This window comes from Oncorhynchus mykiss, chromosome 28 (assembly GCF_013265735.2).
Source record: "Oncorhynchus mykiss isolate Arlee chromosome 28, USDA_OmykA_1.1, whole genome shotgun sequence".
NCBI lineage: Eukaryota > Metazoa > Chordata > Actinopteri > Salmoniformes > Salmonidae > Oncorhynchus > Oncorhynchus mykiss.
Genome location: NC_048592.1, coordinates 38,635,519 through 38,654,982, shown reverse-complemented (window position 1 = coordinate 38,654,982; position 19,464 = coordinate 38,635,519). Strand labels below are relative to the sequence as shown.

General features: G+C 45.1%; 1 protein-coding gene across 3 annotated transcripts in view; it reads left to right on the top strand.

Moving 5' to 3' along the window:
• The first annotated feature begins 10,232 nt into the window (after positions 1-10,232).
• LOC110509132 (rho GTPase-activating protein 29) overlaps positions 10,233-19,464 on the top strand; it is a 70,034-nt gene continuing 60,802 nt past the window's right edge. The window contains exons 1-3 of one of the 3 annotated variants that reach the window (XM_036966299.1): positions 10,233-10,570; positions 11,538-11,961; positions 17,384-17,527. In XM_036966299.1, coding sequence (XP_036822194.1) covers positions 11,643-11,961; positions 17,384-17,527 — 463 coding nt within the window. In that variant the 5' untranslated portion in view covers positions 10,233-10,570; positions 11,538-11,642. Of the gene's footprint in view, positions 10,571-11,537; positions 11,962-17,383; positions 17,528-19,464 lie in introns of those variants that run through there. The other 2 variants (XM_036966300.1, XM_036966304.1) reach the window with 2 other exon arrangements.

Genomic DNA, 19,464 nt, shown 5'->3' with positions numbered 1-19,464 from the left:
CAGCCTCCTGAGGTTGAAGAGGCGCTGCTGCGCCTTCTTAACAACGCTGTCTGTGTGGGTGGACCAATTCAGTTTGTCCGTGATGTGTATGCCGAGGAACTTAAAACGTTCTACCCTCTCCACTACTGTCCCGTCGATGTGGATGGGGGGTGCTCCCTCTGCTGTTTCCTGAAGTCCACGATAATCTCCTTTGTTTTGTTGAAGTTGAGTGTGAGGTTATTTTCCTGACACCACACTCCAAGGGCCCTCACCTCCTCCCTGTAGGCAGTCTTGTTGTTGTTGGTAATCAAGCCTACCACTGTAGTGTCTGTCGTCTGCAAACTTAATGATTGAGTTGGAGGCGTGCATGGCCACGCAGTCGTGGTTGAACAGGGAGTACAGGAGAGGGCTGCGAACACACCCTTGTGGGGCCCCAGTGTTGAGGATCAGCGGGGTGGAGATGTTGTTACCTATCCTAACCACCTGGGGGCGGCCCATCAGGAAGTCCAGTACCCAGTTGCACAGGGCGGTGTCGAGACCCAGGGTCTCGAGCTTGATGACGGGTTTGTAGGGTACTATGGTGTTAAATGCTGAGCTGTAGTCGATGAACAGCATTCTTACATAGGTATTCCTCTTGTCCAGATGGGTTAGGGCAGTGTGCAGTGTGATTGCGATTGCGTCGTCTGTGGAGCTGTTGGGGCAGAAAGCAGAAAGCAAATTGGAGTGGGTCTTGGGTGTCAGGTAGGGTGGAGGTGATATGGTCCTTGACTAGTCTCTCAAAGCATTTCATGATGACGGAAGTGAGTGCTAAGGGGTGATTGTCATTTAGCTCAGATACCTTAGCTTTCTTGGGAACAGGAACAATGGTGGTACTCTTGAAGCATGTGGGAACAGCAGACTGCTATAAGGATTGATTGAATATGTCCGAAAACCCACCAGCCAGCAGGTCTGCGCATGCTCTGAGGATGTGGCTGTGGATGCCGTCTGGGCTTGCAGCCTTGTGAGGGTTAACACGTTTAAATGTTTTACTCACGTTGGTTGCGGTGAACAGGTTTTGGTAGCGGGCCCGTGTCAGTGGCACTGTATTGTCCTCAAAGCGAGCAAAGAAGTTGTTTAGTCTGTCTGGGAGCCAGGCATCCTGGTCCGCGACGGGGCTGGTTTTCTTTTTATAGTCCGTGATTGACTGTAGACCCTGCCACATACCTCTCGTGTCTGAGTCGTTGAATTGCGACTCTACTTTGTCTTTATACTGACGCTTAACTTGTTTGATTGCCTTGCGGAGGGAATAGCTACACTGTTTGTATTCGGTCATGTTTCCGGTCACCTTTCCCTGATTAAAAGCAGTGGTTCGTGCTTTCAGTTTTGCGCAAATGCTGCCATCAATCCACGGTTTCTGGTTTGGGAATGTTTTAATAGACACTGTGGGTACGACATCGCCGATGCACTTTCTAATAAACCCACTCACCGAATCAGCGTATACATCAATGTTGTTGTTCGCCGCAATGCGGAACATATCCCAGTCCACGTGGGCGGGGGAGGGCCTTATAAGCGTCGCAGAAGTTAGAATAACAATGATCTAGGGTTTTGCCAGCCCCGGTAGCACAATCGATATGCTGATAGAATTTAGGGAGCCTTGTTTTCAAATTAGCCTTGTAAAAAATCCCCAGCTACAATAAATGCAGCCTCAGGATATGTGGTTTCCAGTTTACATAGAGTCAAATGAAGTTCGTTCAGGGCCATTGATGTGTCTGCTTGGGGGGGCTGTATATGCGGCTGTGAAGAGAATTCTCTAGGTAGATAATGCGGTCAGCATTTGATTGTGAGGAATTCTTTTTTTGTTTTGTTTTTTGTTTTGAATTCTTACCCCGTTTTTCTCCCCAATTTCGTGGTATCCAATTGTTGTAGTAGCTACTATCTTGTCTCATCGCTACAACTCCCGTACGGGCTCGGGAGAGACGAAGGTTGAAAGTCATGCGTCCTCCGATGCACACCCCAACCAAGCCGCACTGCTTCTTAACACAGCGCGCATCCAACCCGGAAGCCAGCCGCACCAATGTGTCAGAGGAAACACTGTGCACCTGGCAACCTTGGTTAGCGCGCACCGCGCCCGGCCCGCCACAAGAGTTGTTGGCGTGCGATGAGACAAGGATATCCCTACCGGCCAACCCCTCCCTAACCCGGGCGACGCTAGGCCAATTGTGCGTTGCCCCACGGACCTCCCGGTCGCGGCCGGTTACGACAGAGCCTGGGCACGAACCCAGGGTCTCTGGTGGCACAGCTGGCGCTGCAGTACAGCGCCACCCGGGAGCGCCAACCACTGCGCCACCCGGGAGGCCCAATTGTGAGGAAATCTAAGTCAGGTGAACAGAAGGACTTGAGTTCCTGTATGTTGTTATGACCACACCACATCTCGTTAATCATAAGGCATACACCCCCGCCCTTCTTCATACCAGAAAGATGAAACAAAGAACGTTACAGTGTCAAAGTTTTATATTCCACAAAACACCGAGAATTTGACCTATACATGGAATAATAGGAGAAGTTCCACCATCACGTGACTTTATGGACAGTGGTCTGACATGACAATAATAACACAAACACACTTCAAAGGTTAATAATCAGTATCACTTTTTAATTTCAATATATTCTTAATTTTATCTAGTTATTTCTAAATGTTCTGGCTCACTGTAGTCAATATGACATTCATACTTCTTTTTCTTGGAGTAAACACACACACACACACACACACACACACACAACTTAGAATATACACAGCTGAAATAACTTGTCTGTTCCTATGTGATCAAGTGTAATGCTTTCTAGGTTGATGAATGGATTGACAGTATCATGTGTTCTTGGGTGATAGCTCAGGCCTTTTCCTAGTGTTAATAAAGCTAAAGCTGAACGATTCTTACCAATTCAATTCAAATTCTAATGAAATTCTGTTGACTTTTACTTCCAGGTTGGGAATTTCATGTGTGGTGAGGAATTGGTACATACAGGGACACATTACAACATAGAACAATAGAACATGTAGGCTACAGTATGAATGATTAAATGCAATTATATACATTCTATGCATTCACAATATTTCTAGTCATGTTTGATGTGGTCTCGCTCAACTGTTGTTATGAATTTTTTTTTGTCTTTCCTTGTGATTGTAATTGTTTCTACCTTAGACCGGCTCTACCAGCCAGTTGTCTCTTCTTCAGTGGTTTCTACCTTAGACCGGCTCCACCAGCCAGTTGTCTCTTCTTCAGTGGTTTCTACCTTAGACCGGCTCCACCAGCCAGTTGTCTCTTCTTCAGTGGTTTCTACCTTAGACCGGCTCTACCAGCCAGTTGTCTCTTCTTCAGTGGTTTCTACCTTAGACCGGCTCTACCAGCCAGTTGTCTCTTCTTCAGTGGTTTCTACCTTAGACCAGCTCCACCAGCCAGTTTTCTCTTCTTCAGTGGTTTCTACTTTAGACCGGCTCCACCAGCCAGTTGTCTCTTCTTCAGTGGTTTCTACCTTAGACCAGCTCAACCAGCCAGCTCACGTTGTCTCTTCTTCAGTGGTTTCTACCTTAGACCAGCTCAACCAGCCAGCTCACGTTGTCTCTTCTTCAGTGGTTTCTACCTTAGACCAGCTCCACCAGCCAGTTGTCTCTTCTTCAGTGGTTTCTACCTTAGACCAGCTCAACCAGCCAGATCACGTTGTCCCTTCTTCAGTGGTTTCTACCTTAGACCAGCTCCACCAGCCAGTTGTCTCTTCTTCAGTAGCTTCTACCTTAGACCAGCTCAACCAGCCAGCTCACGTTGTCTCTTCAGTTGCCATGTCAATATATGGGAGAACATCTGTTTTTAACACAGTTTCACTGACTGAGCTACAGTGTGTTACAGAATCAATACGGTGTGTGTGTGTGTGTGTGTGTTACAGAATCTATACGGTGTGTGTGTGTGTTACAGAATCTATACGGTGTGTGTGTGTGTGACAGAATCAATACGGTGTGTGTGAGTGTTACAGAATCAATACGGTGTGTGTGTATGTGTGTGTGACAGGGTCAATATGATGTGTGTGTGTGTGTGTGTGTGTGTGACAGGGTCAATACGATGTGCGTGTGTGTGACAGAATCAATACGGTGTGTGTGTGTGTGTGTGTGTTACAGAATCAATACGTGTGTGTGTGTGTGTGACAGGGTCAATACGATGTGTGTGTGTGTTACAGAATCAATATGTGTGTGTGTGTGTGTGTGTGTGTGTGTGACAGGGTCAATACGGTGTGTGTGTGTGTGTGTGTGTGTGCGAAAAATATCTAGTGTGAAAAGATCTGATGTGATTGCTCAAAAAGATCAGAATTGGGCTGCCCTAGAGACATCATAAAGCTAATCCTGTCGAGACACGGTGTGTTGTTTTTTATTTGGTATTTTACCCCCCCCCCCCCCCCCCCCCCCTTCATCACTGCAACTCCCCGACGGGCTCGGGTGGCGGACGGTCAAGTCAGGCATCCTCCGAAACATGGCTTCGCCAAACCGCGCTTCTTAACACACTCCCCGCCCGCACGCTGCACCCACTACCCATGAGGGTACATGCCGCGCCCACTAGAATGACATCACTACAAGCATTACATCACTACACGCATTACATCACTAGACGCATTACATCACTACACGCATTACATCACTACACGCATTACATCACTACACGCATTACATCACTACACGCATTACATCACTACACGCATTACATCACTACACGCATTACATCACTACACGCATTACATCGCTACACGCATTACATCACTACACGCACACCATTGTTCGTCACAGGAGGAAGATAATCCTGCAGCAGGAAGATTAGAATATCTGAATAAATATGTATAATGGCCACCAGGGGGCAGCAGAAAGCGGTGTTTGTAGGCCAGGTGCAGGCTTACAGCATGTCTCTTGTGAATTCAGATGTGGATTGTTATAAATTGACACATTTGTAAGGGGTAGATGTATTTTTTGTTTGGAAAAATCAGTTTCTTTAGATAAATTGTTTTATTATATGTAGAAATAGGCAGAATAAATGATTGGTTACCTCAGTGCCTGTGTGGTCCAGTGGGTCCCGCCGCTGACCCTGGCACACATATGCTACAGTCGCCATGGGTTGGAATCTGGCCCACTGCCCTTAATTCCACGGGATTAATCCCACATGGTTACGGGGTTAATTCTGTGTGGTTACAGGATTAATTCCACATGGTTAGGGAGTTAATTCCACATGGTAAGTGGGTTAATTCCACATGGTAAGGGGGTTAATTCCACGTGGTTACAGGATTAATTCCACGTGGTTAGAGGGTTAATTCAACATGGTTAGGGAGTTAAATCCACATGGTAAGTGGGTTAATTCCACATGGTAAGGGGGTTAATTCCACGTGGTTACAGGATTAATTCCACGTGGTTAGAGGGTTAATTCAACATGGTTAGGGAGTTAAATCCACATGGTAAGGGGGTTAATTCCACATGGTAAGGGTGTTAATTCCACATGGTAAGGGGGTTAATTCCACATGGTAAGGGGGTTAATTCCACGTGGTTTTTGGGTTAATTTCACATGTTTAGGGGGTTAATTCTCCATGGTTACAGGGTTAATTCTCCATGGTTACAGGGTAAAATCTCCATGGTTACAGGGTAAAATCTCCATGGTTACAGGGTTAAAACAGAAACATCTCAAAGGATAACAGTTTAGGCATTAATTATGAGTGGTTAAAGAGAGACTGCCCATTGCTAGATTAGCGGACATTAGCAAACTAGCGAACATTAGAAAATTAGCTACCGACCAGCTAGCTAGCGGGCTAATGTCAGCCGACCTTAATACACTTCGGATTTGGCTTGGAAACATAACATTTCAAAAGAAGGCAAGTAATTAGTAGGAAAAACTTAGATGCAGTATAACTTAAGGCATCTAACTAACTAAGTTAGCATTCCTAGTTATTTTTAAACAACCTTTGCTAGCTAGTAACAGTAATGGCAACATTACCATCTTTCTAATGTAAATTTAACAACATGATTATATGTCAAAGTTGTTTCATACTAATTATTTGCCTACTTTAGTAATTGTAAGGACCGACGCTGGAGTAGAGGAGCAGGTACGGGGAGTCAGCATTTAAATAAAGAACAGACGTGGAACAAGACAAGAACAGCGTCAGCACACCGGTAACACAACGACGTACGACAATTAATCATGAAGCAGGGGAACAGACATATATAGAGGAAGTAATGACACAGGTGATTGAGTCCAGGTGAGACCAATAATTGCTGATGGCGAGTGACGGGGAAGGCAGGTGTGCGTAATGATGGTGGCAGGAGTGCGTAATGCTGGGGAACCTGGCGCCTTCGAGCGCTAGGGAGGGGGAGCGGGAGCAGGCCTGACAGTAATGTCATCTTATTTCCGGCAACCAATGTCTATGACACAAACACATTTTTGGGATGCAGCTATGGTGGTACTAGTTAACTCATGGCTTACTTTCGTTCTCCAGATCCCCATCAAATTCCGACCGCATTCACTTCGAGTCCTTCGTCATCATCATGCATATCCCTCCCCAAAAGCCGACACCACAACGTCTCTCAAGGAACTACACTGGACTTTGTGAAAATTGGAAATTGCGTATTCTGAGACCACATTATTGTAGCTGGGGTCTATAATAAAGGAAATCGTCTACCGATATTCTATCAACACATCTGCTGTGCTACACACATAAAATGGAACCCTGGATAATTTCTACTCTCCCTTCCGGGATGGCTACAAGGCCCTCCCATGCCCTCCCTTCTGCAAATCAGATCACGCCTCTATTTTGTCCCTCGAAGCACCCGTGGAAATGAAGGTCACGTATGTAACCACGGTTATGTGAGCTGTTTGGATCATGCCAATATATTGGTATACCCGTACCAGATTTAGTCGGTGCTAGAGGGACCTGGCCAGCCAGCGGCCTAGTCCCAGTGCGGGACCAAGACGCAGGGGCCGTCAATGTGGAAGGAGGTTCCCAGCACAGTCCCCGGAAGGGGAGGCAACACCCAGGACCACTGAACCAACTACAGAGGGAGGTGCCACATTTACCCGATAGTACATAGCAAAGGTGCAAGAGGAAGCCCAGCTGGCCACAGCACAGATATCAGCAAACTCCTCTCAGTAGAGCCCAGGACGCAGCCACCACAGATTCCAGCACTGGCCTGCCAGCCAGGCGGTATGCTGTCGTAATCATTTCCACGATCCAGTGAGAGAGCCTCTGCTTTGATAGCCCAGCCCCCAGGACTCTCTCTCACAATAGCAGACAAAGAGCTGGTCTGTTCTCACGGACTGTGTCCGCTCCACATAGGCAACCAGTGCCCTCACAGGCACAGCATGCCAGAGGGAGGCCCAGACTCCCCCGTGGGGTGGGTCGTAAACAGACAGAATAAATGGGATGTTCACATGCCTGTCTGACAGAACCTTCGGGAGGAATGAAGGGTTTTGGAGGAGAGATATACTCCTACCCCGGGGTTCATCAGCACTCAGAACTTAACAAAAGAGCATGGAGCTCACCCACCCACCCTTTTCATTGAAGTAATCGCTACCAAGAAAGCCACCTTCATAGAGAGGTGTTTCAGGGAGACAGACGCCAACGGTTCGAAAAGGCGGCTTTGCCAAAGCTGCCAAGACCACATCCAGATCCCAGCTCGCCATTGAGCGGGTCCTAGCTGTACGCAGGCGACGAACTCCCTTCATAAACCTGGAGACCAAGGAATGGCGCCCCACTGGTCTGTCTATCCACCCCACATGGCAGGCAGATATAGCGGCCAAATTCCCTCTCAGTGTAGTGGCTGCCAAGCCCTCATCCAAGCGAGACTGCAGGTATTGGAGGACATACTGAACCCCGCATGACTCGGGCACAAGCTCAATACCAGTGCACCAAGAGCAGAACAACCGCCAGCGCAACTGGTATGCCGCGGTTGTACCCTGCGTTCTGCATGGTGTTCATTACACCCTCCTGTAGTCCGAACCATTGGTGCCGTTCAGTGGCGGTGCGGCCTCGGATGCCTCAGAGTTCCCCCGGCCTGAGACAACAGGTCCGGTCTCAGGGGAAGTTGCCAAGGTGTCCCAGACAACAGCGACAGAAGAAGGCTGAACCAGGATTGTCTGGACCAGTATGGGCCCACCAGAAGCAGACGATGCTCTGCCAACCTGGTCCTGTCCAGCACAGCCTGCATCAAGGGAAAATTGGGGAATACGATAAGCTCCACCCCTGGCCAATTGTGAGCCAGGGCATCCAAGCCGAGAGGCCCTGGTGGCTCCGACATGGAGTACCACAGGGGGCAGTGCGCATTGTCCAGAGAGGCAAACAGGTCCACTTGCGCCCTCCCGAACCTGTCCCACAGGTGCTGCACCACCTGGGGATGTAGGCTCCAGTCCCAAGGTGGCAGGCCCTCCCTCGAGAGCATATCCGCTGCCACATTCAGGATACGTGTGCCCTGCGAGTAGAGACGTTAGACGTCCCTGAGCCCAGAGAAGGAGCTCCCGTGTCATAAGATGGAGGCGGTGTGACCACAGTCCACCCTGATGGTTGATTTTTAAGCCACCACTGTTGTGTTGTCTGTTATTACGAGGACATGACTTCCCTTCAGATGTGGAAGGAAAGCTCGGAGCTCTAGTGTATTGATGTGCCTGCTGCTCCAAGGAGGAAGCCAACAGCCGCTGGCTGACCTACCATTGGTCACACCCCCCCCCCCAGCAGAACTGGGAGGTGTCTGTGCTGACCAGCTCCCAGTGGCACATCATCAGCATCTCCTCCCAACCTGAGAGAAAGGAGTGACAGGGCCTTTCAATGCCCTGAGGCACTGGCGGTGACGGTGGCGCTTCGGGTGCAGCCGGTGGGAGTTGAACCACCGTTGGAGAGTCCGGAGATGAAGCAGGCCCGTGGGAATCAACAACGAGGCCGCCGTCAGCAAGCCCAACAGGCGGTGGCAGGTTAGGACGGATACCATCCGCCCCTGGTGGGCAGATGTGCTCTCATGAGGACTGAGTCCAGTTCCACGCCACCCTCTGGGTTGGTGTCAGACGGCTCTTCTTGTCGTTTACAGCAATGCCCAGCCCGCCTATGTGGGTCAGGGGCATGTCTCTTTTCCAACAGTCTTGAAGGAGTTCCCACATATGCTGAGCACTTCTTGGCTGCTTTTCCTTCACTCAGCGGTCCAACTTACCTCAATTACCGTGACTAACTTGTACCCCCACACATTGACTTGGTACCAGTACCCCCTGTATATAGCCTCGTTATTGTTATTTTATTGTTACTTTTTTTAACTATATTTTATTTAGTAAATATTTTCTGGACTCAATTTTTTTTAAACGGCATCGTTGGTTTAGGGCTTGTAACTAACCATTTCACAGTGAGGTCTACACCTGTTGTATTTCAGAGCTTGTGACAAATAAAATTTCATTTGATTTGAATTGCACGCTCCTTCAACACAGACATCTGTGGCATTGTGTTTGTGTGATAAATCTGCACATTTTAGATTGGCCTTTTATTGTCCACAGCACAAGGTGCACGTGTGTAATGATCATGCTGTTTAATCAGCTTCTTGAAATGCCACACCTGTCAGGTGGATGGATTATCTTGGCAAAGGAGAAAGGCTCACTAACAGGGATCAAATACAAATGTGTGCACAATTTGAGAGATGTTTTCTTGCTTATGGAACATTTCTGGGATCTTTTATTTCAAACTCATGAAACATAGAACCAACACTTTTAAATTGCGTTTATATTTTTGTTCAGTGTAGTTACCATAGCAACAAAATACAGACATACTTAGTTTGAACATTATAGCTGCATAGGCCTACATGGAGCATTTGACAAAAAATGGCACATTAATTAACAGTCATGTAATAGGCTACATACAGTACACTATTTGTGTGGTTCAGTAAAATGCGTTATCTGTGATTACAGACAGTGTTACTAAAGTGGCTTAAGCACTCACAAAGCCGTTATTAGAAGATAGGGTGGTAAGCTAATACAGGACTAGTAAAGGCCCAGTACTTTTGTGAATTATTTTTTATTTAATTCATATTATTTTTTTTAATTTCATTTTTTTTTTTTTTACAATTTCAGACTTCACTCTCAGCACCCCCTTCTTCCCGCAGTTATGTAACGCTATATAACTCAGTAATGATCACTGAATATTCCACATAACACTTTATTTACAGGGATTTTAAAATAACAACAACACCAGGCAGTCGCGGTTCACGGTGTTCACGGTGTAAAATAAAAACAACAACATTTCAGCAGAGTTGAAGACGAGAAGCACAGTAGAATAAAAGCGACGTTAGAAGAAGCGTTTTGTCCTTCAGTCTGCCAGTGAACAAGTCGTTTTCAAAGTCACATGATTGAAGCTGGACGAGTAAACGGAGAGTTGTGACCGCAGAGCTTCACTCTCAGCGTTGCTCTACAAAAACCCTCTGATAAACACACACACGAACAAAGCTATTCTCCTCCCGAAAAAAACATACTTTTCTCTCTCTTTTTTTCCTGGGGTGGATTTTAATGAAGGATAAAAAAACATTTATTGAGAATTTTGGTTGCAATACTATTGAAGGACAAGCCAGGTGAGTTTATGTTGTTGTTTTTTGATAGCAATAAGAAAGGCTACAGGCCAGGGCACCATTCGAGTTAGCTTTAACGTTAGTCGCAATTTATGAATAGCTTTTTTTTTGGATCAGGTCATTTTGGTTTAGAGTTTTATCATTTACTTTTAATTCCACAAAATAAATTGGCGTTGAGCTGCTTCTTTTTTGAATGTAAAATGTAGTCTATGTCGGGTGTCGTTTTGTTTTACAGTCGCCTTATTAAAAACAAATGCATTCAGTTGTAAGAACAATGTAACGTGGGGTTTACGAACTGCGCTGTAATTACCGGGGGGTTGGGGAGAAACCGATTACATGTAATCTGATTACAAAGAACTACCTGTATTCTGTTGCGTTACCAGCTAAATCATTGTAATCAGATTTCTAATACTTTTTTGGAAAAAAACTAGATAATTACACGTTGGATGACTTTTCAATTCAGAAAGGATGTTTGCTGGAAGATTTTATTTATATATATATATATATATACATATATTATGACACCTTAAGTTTTCTGATTAATGACATTCAATTCGGCATTGAAAATAAGAGGCATGTTTTAAGTTTTTTTCCACCTGAGCAAATGTGACCTCGACTACTATGATGACACACCAAATGCGTTTGATGGATCCTTTTTTGTCTTCTTCTAATGTATCTTATTAAGGGGAAAGTAACTGCAAATAATCAGATTACATTTACTGAGTTTGGGGTAATACAAAGGTTAACGTTACTGATTACGATTTTTGGACAGGTAACTTGTAACTGTAACAGATTTACGTTTAGAAATGTACCTACCCAACCCTGGTAATTGGCTAGGTTTTTATCTTCATGTTATTAATACAAGCTACAAAACAAACATGTGATATGACAGAAAAGGAAAATAAAGTTAAATAACTATTTTGTAAATGTAGTAGAACAAATAAAAGGACACAGCCTCTGTTTTTTTCAGGGCCCCAAACCGGGACCGGTCTGGACCACCCACATGGGGTGTAACACCGCCCAGTGGCCTGTAGCGTATTCTAGGTAGTTTCACCGGTGGCAGTGACCCGCTGGGATGTTACGGAAGAGCAGTGACACTGGAGGAGGAAGAGGAGGAGGAGAGAGTAATACTAAACAGACCAAACAGCATCGCTCCAGCTCCACCCAGGGCCTGTCTCGCTTCTCCAACCCCAACACAGGGTCACCGTCGGCTGGGTCGACAAAGACCTGGGACATGGGCCGGAGCTCCAGGCCTCCTCTGGGGAGTGTGGGGCTGGGGTTCACCGTGGCAGGAGCGCCTGGGGCGGATCCGGACTACGTCATGCAGCTGTTGAACGACGTGCGGAGGTTTGCAGACGTGCTGCTCAGCCTTAAAGAAACCTGCCATTCTAAAGGTGAGTCAGTGCCAAAATGGCCCCCTATTCCCTACTTAGTGCACAACTTTGAACCAAATGGCAACCTATAGGTGAGACCAGAAAGGAAGTTATAGACCTCAGTACTAGTACTTAGTGTGTGGCAGGGTGGGTGATTGGTTGGTTGGTTGTCATGGTTTTTAGGCTAAATACAGTAGCATACCTCGTGCCAAGGTTTCACAGAATAAGTAATGTTTGTGTTTTCTGTCAGTCTGTATAACAAAATTTATAACAAAAAGCTTGTTCCAGCCAGGCTAGCTAACCAGTTGAGTGTCAGCTCTTGGGAGAGGGTTGACTACCTCGGTGCTGGCACAACGTTAGCTTAGCGCTCCCATCTATCACCATTGTCCTGTCCGCTGGGTCAGTGATTCCACAGAATCAGGTCCAAAACGTCACATCGCGATAAATATATACATTTTGCGCGATAATGATAAATACAACAATAAATTAGTTACTTGTCATTAGTGCAGGGCTCTAGACAAGCTAGTTCATCTAATATCCAGGGAATGATTGATTGATATTTTGATGTGCAACCTGTCAAAATATGATCCAGAATGATCAGATTTAATTTGCCAACTTCTTTATATATTGGCCTAGGCTATATTATTCACCACCTGAGGAAGTGGGAACTTCAAAACACTAGATTAACTTTAAATATAATATTTGTTGCTAGATAGATTAATCAATTACCCTACATGGCTATCAGTGTTGCATCAAACAATACTACTACTCTGGCTGGTGCCGTGAACTCAATATTGAGGAGGTGATAAATAAACAATATACTCCCAGAAAGCTGTGACTCTCCTCTATGTTGCTAGAATAACCGTAGTTGCTTTGAAAACATTTTTTCCCCCCCACAATTCAGGGCTAGGTGATATGGCCAAAATATCATATCACAATATTTTTGATGGTATTTTGTTTTTAACAATAAAAGTTATAAAAATGCTTGATGGGGCAACACATATAAAATATAAGTGATTTCAATGGGGGTTTTTCCATTCTCAATGTTTTATAATGTTTCAATCCAACTCCAAACTAAAATTATTTATACATTTCTGCACTTTTATCATAATTTCCACACTGTGTCACGCAGGGCTCCATAATATGGGCAAAAATGTAGGCCTAGTTATTTGATGAACTGTTGGAGTCATGGAAATAGAATTATTGTTTTAATTCTATAGTTGGAATATCGTGTGCAGCTCCTTCAATCCATTGTTGTTTGACATGACAATTAATTAATAATCCAGGGAGGAGTTATTGACAGGGTAGGAACCAAAGTGTTGGTCATGTTTCCAGGAGAACTTAATTAGATGTTACATTAAGTTTTCTTACTTCCGTATAGCTCGCTAGCATATTCATGCTTCGCCTATTCCTCTCTGATTTAGAAGATACCGTTGCACAAACAACGTGCTTATCTAGGTCTACACCAGCACTAGTACCAGGCTGTATTCGCTAGCTAGCTACGTTTGCAGCTAACTAACGATTGATTAGCATTAGCGGTTAACAAAATGTATTTCTAACAACACCTTGCTAAGAATAGACAAACTAGCAGACAGTAGGATACAAACTAATAGTGTAATTCTAGAAGGCTTGGGGAAAGCAGCATGTCACCAACATCTCTCTGCATCCATCTGACCATGCAGAGGGAACGGCAAGAAAGTTCTCTAGACTCACGTGGTCGAGAAACTGCTCTCTCCTTGAGTGACAGGAGTGCGGGGCTTGGTGTGAGAGGGGGCGGGGCTCTTTCTGTATCATGTTGTAAGAATTGATAGGCCTACCTCTAGCTACCATAGGCTTAGTACAGGGCTCCAGAGTGGCGCAGCGGTCTAAGGCACTGCATCTCAGTGCTAGAGGCTTCACTACAGACCCTGGTTTGATTTCAGGCTGTATCACAACTGGCTGTGATTGGGAGTCCCATAGGGTGGTGCACAATTGGCCCAGCATCGTCTGGGTCAGGGTTTGGCCGGTGTAGGCCGTCATTGTAAATAAGAATTTGTTCTTATCTGACCAGAGTACCTTCCGTATGTTTGGGGAGTCTCCCACATTCCTTTTGGTAAACGCCAAACGTGTTTGCTTATTTTTTTCTTTAAGCAATGGCTTTTTCTGACCACTCTTCTGTAAAGCCCTGCTCTGTGGAGTGTACGGCTTAAAGAGGTCCTATGGACAGATACTCCAATCTCCTCTGTGGAGCTTTGCAGCACTTTCAGGGTTATCTTTGGTCTCTTTGTTGCCTCTCTGATTAATGCCCTCCTTGCCTGGTCTGTGAGTGTTGGTTGGCGGCCCTCTCTTGGCAGGTTTGTTGTGGTGCCATATTCTTTCCATTTTTTAATAATGGATTTAATGGTGCTCGGAGCGATGTTCAAAGTTTCTAATATTTTTTAAAATAATTAAACCCTGATCTGTACTTCTCCACAACTTTGTCCCTGACCTGTTTGGAGAGCGCCTTGGTCTTCATAGTGATGCTTGCTTGGTGGTGCCCCTTGCTTACTGGTGTTGTTGACTCTGGGGCCTTTCAGAACAGGTGTATGTATACCGAGATCATGTGACACTTAGACACAGAACAGATGAAACTATTTTGGACTATTTTGTGTATGTCCGTTGAAATCCAAATAAAAATCTATTTCAATTATACGTTGTGTTGTGTCTTTTGCTATGCTGGATTAAGTAATATGACATGCTATTCTATAAAATCCTTTCTCCTTAATTAATATCACCTGATTGAGCTAATCATGTAAATGTAATTAACTAGAGAGTCGGGGCACCACAAAATAATATTTATAGAGCTGTTATCTTCCGAATAAACTCTTAAAGACCTAGTAATATTTGACATCAATAGCAGTCAATATTAATCGTCACCTTAATTCAGTCTCATCTGAAAGTTGTCAGTTCTTGGTAATCTTCACGAACCCTGGCTAATAAGTTGAATCAGCAATACAAAATTGGGTTTAATTATTTATTTATTTACTAAATACCTAACTAATCACACAGAATTACACACACATATTTAAATCATAACTTGATTACAAATTACGTCATAAAGGAAAACGTCCCTAGCGGGCGGAACAGATCTGACGGCTAGTTACACAAAAGAGAAGGGGCTGGGTTTGAGTGAAAGAGCGGGAAGACTGAGGGACAAAGGGAGAAGCTGTGCTATCGTAAATACAGTATCTTATGCATTCTAAATTACCGCTCATTTGGAAAAGGAAAATGCAATAAATATTTACTCTGAGCTGCGCTTCGGTAGGTTGGTGGTAGAAGTCCTTTGTCCTTTGAAGAATGTGGTAAATTGAATACGTTGTAGTAACGTTGTTGTGTGGTAGACGGGATACTCTGTCTGTTCTTTCCTAGCCCACGTTTTATAACCCACGTCTCTTCACAGGGGCGGGCCACTGATTGAGCAGAGCTCTAACCTAACCTTATGAAAACCCAAATCTCTCATTTGGAAGCTAAAATTACATTTAATCTTTTCACCAATAATTTCATATTCAAACATTTAAATTGAACAACAATTCCATGTGAAACCGATAACAACAATGTGCAGACTTTCCACTGTAGAGTTTATGTCATCCTATCATTGATGAGAATGTCTCAGATGACAACCGAACTGACATCACATTCATTAAGTACCACCGCATATGTTCAATTGGTCGGATTACCAGAATATAGTTAATTTCCCCCCCACCTTCTGATGTTCCCCAGAATCTCTATGTTAACCAAGGGATTTTCAATAGTCACATCAGTAGTGTAGAGAGAGGAAAAAGGTTGGGGAGAGGTATTTATGACTGTCATAAACCTAGACCCCCAGGCCAACGTCATGACAGTTGTAATGAAACAGAAGAGAAAAAGCGCTAAAGGGGGGTGAATACTTTTGCAAGGCGCTGTATCACATCGTCAGTCAGTCCTAAACAGTGGGTGAGACACTCAGACATGAACTCACCTACTGTCTGGTGCCAATATCCCTGGGACCCACAGCAGATTACTATAGAACTAGGCTCCTACTCATTTCTCTTCTTACCAAAGCCATAGGCTTGTCCCAAATGGATCCCTATTCTCTCTATATATATATCTCTATACAGATCCCAATGGAGTCTGGTCAAAACTAGTGCACTATATTGGGTGCTATTTGGGACGCAGATCAAGACCCACTGCTGATTTACTCCACACAGAGACAACGAAACATCCCCTTTCAGTTGTTTCTGCCCACTGGGTAGCTGTCAACAACCCTGTTAGAATTCAGGTGTGATCCTTAATACTGTTCATAGTGAAGGATGGAATAGCCTACCCTTTGTCTAAGTACTAGCCTATCACCTGATTGGCACAAATGAGGCCAGTCATTGAACTTAATCGTCAGTTGTTGCTCTGTACAGCGAGATTGTTTTACTTTTCTTTCATTTAAAAACAAAACAAAACCATTTATTTTACTTGTCGACTAAAGTGGAACATTTTCATCACAAACGGTCGTTGGCAGTATCTCTTGACCGCGACTGCTGTAGTTTCCTGTATTACACAACCCCAGTTTAGAGACAGAAACGTGACAGATGCCTCCATCTAATGACATTAATAGCTACGTTATTGCTGTCTCGTATGTGGGTGTCGGTAAACACTAAAACAATGCCAGGCGTTCTCTGCAGTGGTGTGACCTGAGGGTCAAAATGGAACAGGTCATAGTTCTGATTTATCTTACAGATTCTACATGGATGTTATGTAACCTAGAATCTATTGTGGTAAAATTACAAATGGACAAAATTCCAAGCTAACACCTTTTTCTAATCTAGTCAAAAATACAAAGTATAATTCACTCCAAAGCACGTATGCCACTTTTCACGTCATGTCTGGAACTTTGTAAACACGACCTTCTTACTGGGAGAAATGCACGTTGAACGACCTCTCCAACTTGGAAACTCGGGTAATGATCTCTGGACCCCGATCTTTCCCACATGCTGAACTCTGACGTCACGTACCACTGAAAATAGCAACAAACATGGCCGCGATTTCGACTGTCAATAGTGAGAATGGTTCTTGTGTTCCTTACCGAGCACATGAACGCACGGAAGTCGTTCCCCCCCCCCCTTTGGACACGTGAGCACGGCACTAGACCTAACAGGCTGATGGTGATCACACATCCTACAGGCTTGTCAGTGGGGAACAATGGCTTCTTCTATGGCCTTGAATGACGCAGCTGCCAGTGTTAGTGGTGGGATCATTATTGTTTCAGATCTCTCTCCTATGTTTTAATTGATGTCAATACTCTACTGTTTCTCTTTCTCAACTCCCCCCCCCCCCCCCCCCCCCCCCCCCCAGAAAGCCAGGACGGCTATGACAACTACGTAATGAAGTTATCGACTCTTCTGTTAAAAGATTTTACTTGACACATTGACTCTTTTTTTTCCCCCTCCTCTTCCAGAGTCCCGTGATGCTCTCCCTCAGCGGGTACAGGAGAGGTTGGGAGAGCTGCTGCGAGTTCTCAAGTCTGTCATCGGTAAACACCACACCCTCAACTCTGTAGACATCCTCAGGGCCGCTGGCACCGTCATCGCTAAGGTCAAAGGTTAGTATCCTCATATTTTCATTTAATTATATATATAGATAGGACAGGACAGGAAAGGTAGGAGAGAGGTCAAGTCAAAGGTCGGATTTATATTTGTTATATTGTTATTTTTCACAGGAGGTTGGTTCTACCTTAATTTGGGAGGACAAGCTCGTGGCTATGGCTGGATATATAGTATAGTGATATAGTGGAATGGTATCAAACACAATCTTTTCAGGTGTTTGATGCCTTTCCCTTCACTCTGTTCCAGCCATTGTTATGAGCCGTCCTCCTCTGAGCAGCCTCCCCTGGTGTACATGCTGTGGTCTGCGGCTCTAACCGTCAGACCACACAGGCCACCTCATCCACACGTCCGATTAGTTCTTTTGGATGATATGACTTGGTTTTCTCCAACTCTGTACTGTTGAACGTTCAGGAAAGAAGATATTTAGGTCTACATATACATGTTTATTCCCTATGGGCCCTGGTCTAAAGTAGTGCACTACTGCCCTATAGACCCTGGTCTAAAGTAGTGCACTACTGCCCTATAGACCCTGGTCTAAAGTAGTGCACTACTGCCCTATAGACTCTGGTCTAAAGTAGTGCACTACTGCCCTATAGACCCTGGTCTAAAGTAGTGCACTACTGCCCTATAGACTCTGGTCTAAAGTAGTGCACTACTGCCCTATAGACCCTGGTCTAAAGTAGTGCACTACTGCCCTATAGACTCTGGTCTAAAGTAGTGCACTACTGCCCTATAGACTCTGGTCTAAAGTAGTGCACTACTGCCCTATAGACTCTGGTCTAAAGTAGTGCACTACTGCCCTATAGACTCTGGTCTAAAGTAGTGCACTACTGCCCTATAGACCCTGGTCTAAAGTAGTGCACTACTGCCCTATAGACTCTGGTCTAAAGTAGTGCACTACTGCCCTATAGACTCTGGTCTAAAGTAGTGCACTACTGCCCTATAGACCCTGGTCTAAAGTAGTGCACTACTGCCCTATAGACCCTGGTCTAAAGTAGTGCACTACTGCCCTATAGACCCTGGTCTAAAGTAGTGCACTACTGCCCTATAGACCCTGGTCTAAAGTAGTGCACTACTGCCCTATAGACCCTGGTCTAAAGTAGTGCACTACTGCCCCATAGACCCTGGTCTAAAGTAGTGCACTACTGCCCTATAGACTCTGGTCTAAAGTAGTGCACTACTGCCCCATAGACCCTGGTCTAAAGTAGTGCACTACTGCCCTATAGACTCTGGTCTAAAGTAGTGCACTACTGCCCTATAGACCCTGGTCTAAAGTAGTGCACTACTGCCCTATAGACCCTGGTCTAAAGTAGTGCACTACTACCCTATAGACCCTGGTCTAAAGTAGTGCACTACTGCCCTATAGACCCTGGTCTAAAGTAGTGCACTACTGCCCTATAGACCCTGGTCTAAAGTAGTGCACTACTGCCCTATAGACTCTGGTCTAAAGTAGTGCACTACTGCCCTATAGACTCTGGTCTAAAGTAGTGCACTACTGCCCTATAGACCCTGGTCTAAAGTAGTGCACTACTGCCCTATAGACCCTGGTCTAAAGTAGTGCACTACTGCCCTATAGACCCTGGTCTAAAGTAGTGCACTACTGCCCTCTAGACCCTGGTCTAAAGTAGTGCACTACTGCCATATAGACTCTGGTCTAAAGTAGTGCACTACTGCCCTATAGACTCTGGTCTAAAGTAGTGCACTACTGCCCTATAGACCCTGGTCTAAAGTAGTGCACTACTGCCCTATAGACTCTGGTCTAAAGTAGTGCACTACTGCCCTATAGACTCTGGTCTAAAGTAGTGCACTACTGCCCTATAGACCCTGGTCTAAAGTAGTGCACTACTGCCCTATAGACCCTGGTCTAAAGTAGTGCACTACTGCCCTATAGACTCTGGTCTAAAGTAGTGCACTACTGCCCTATAGACCCTGG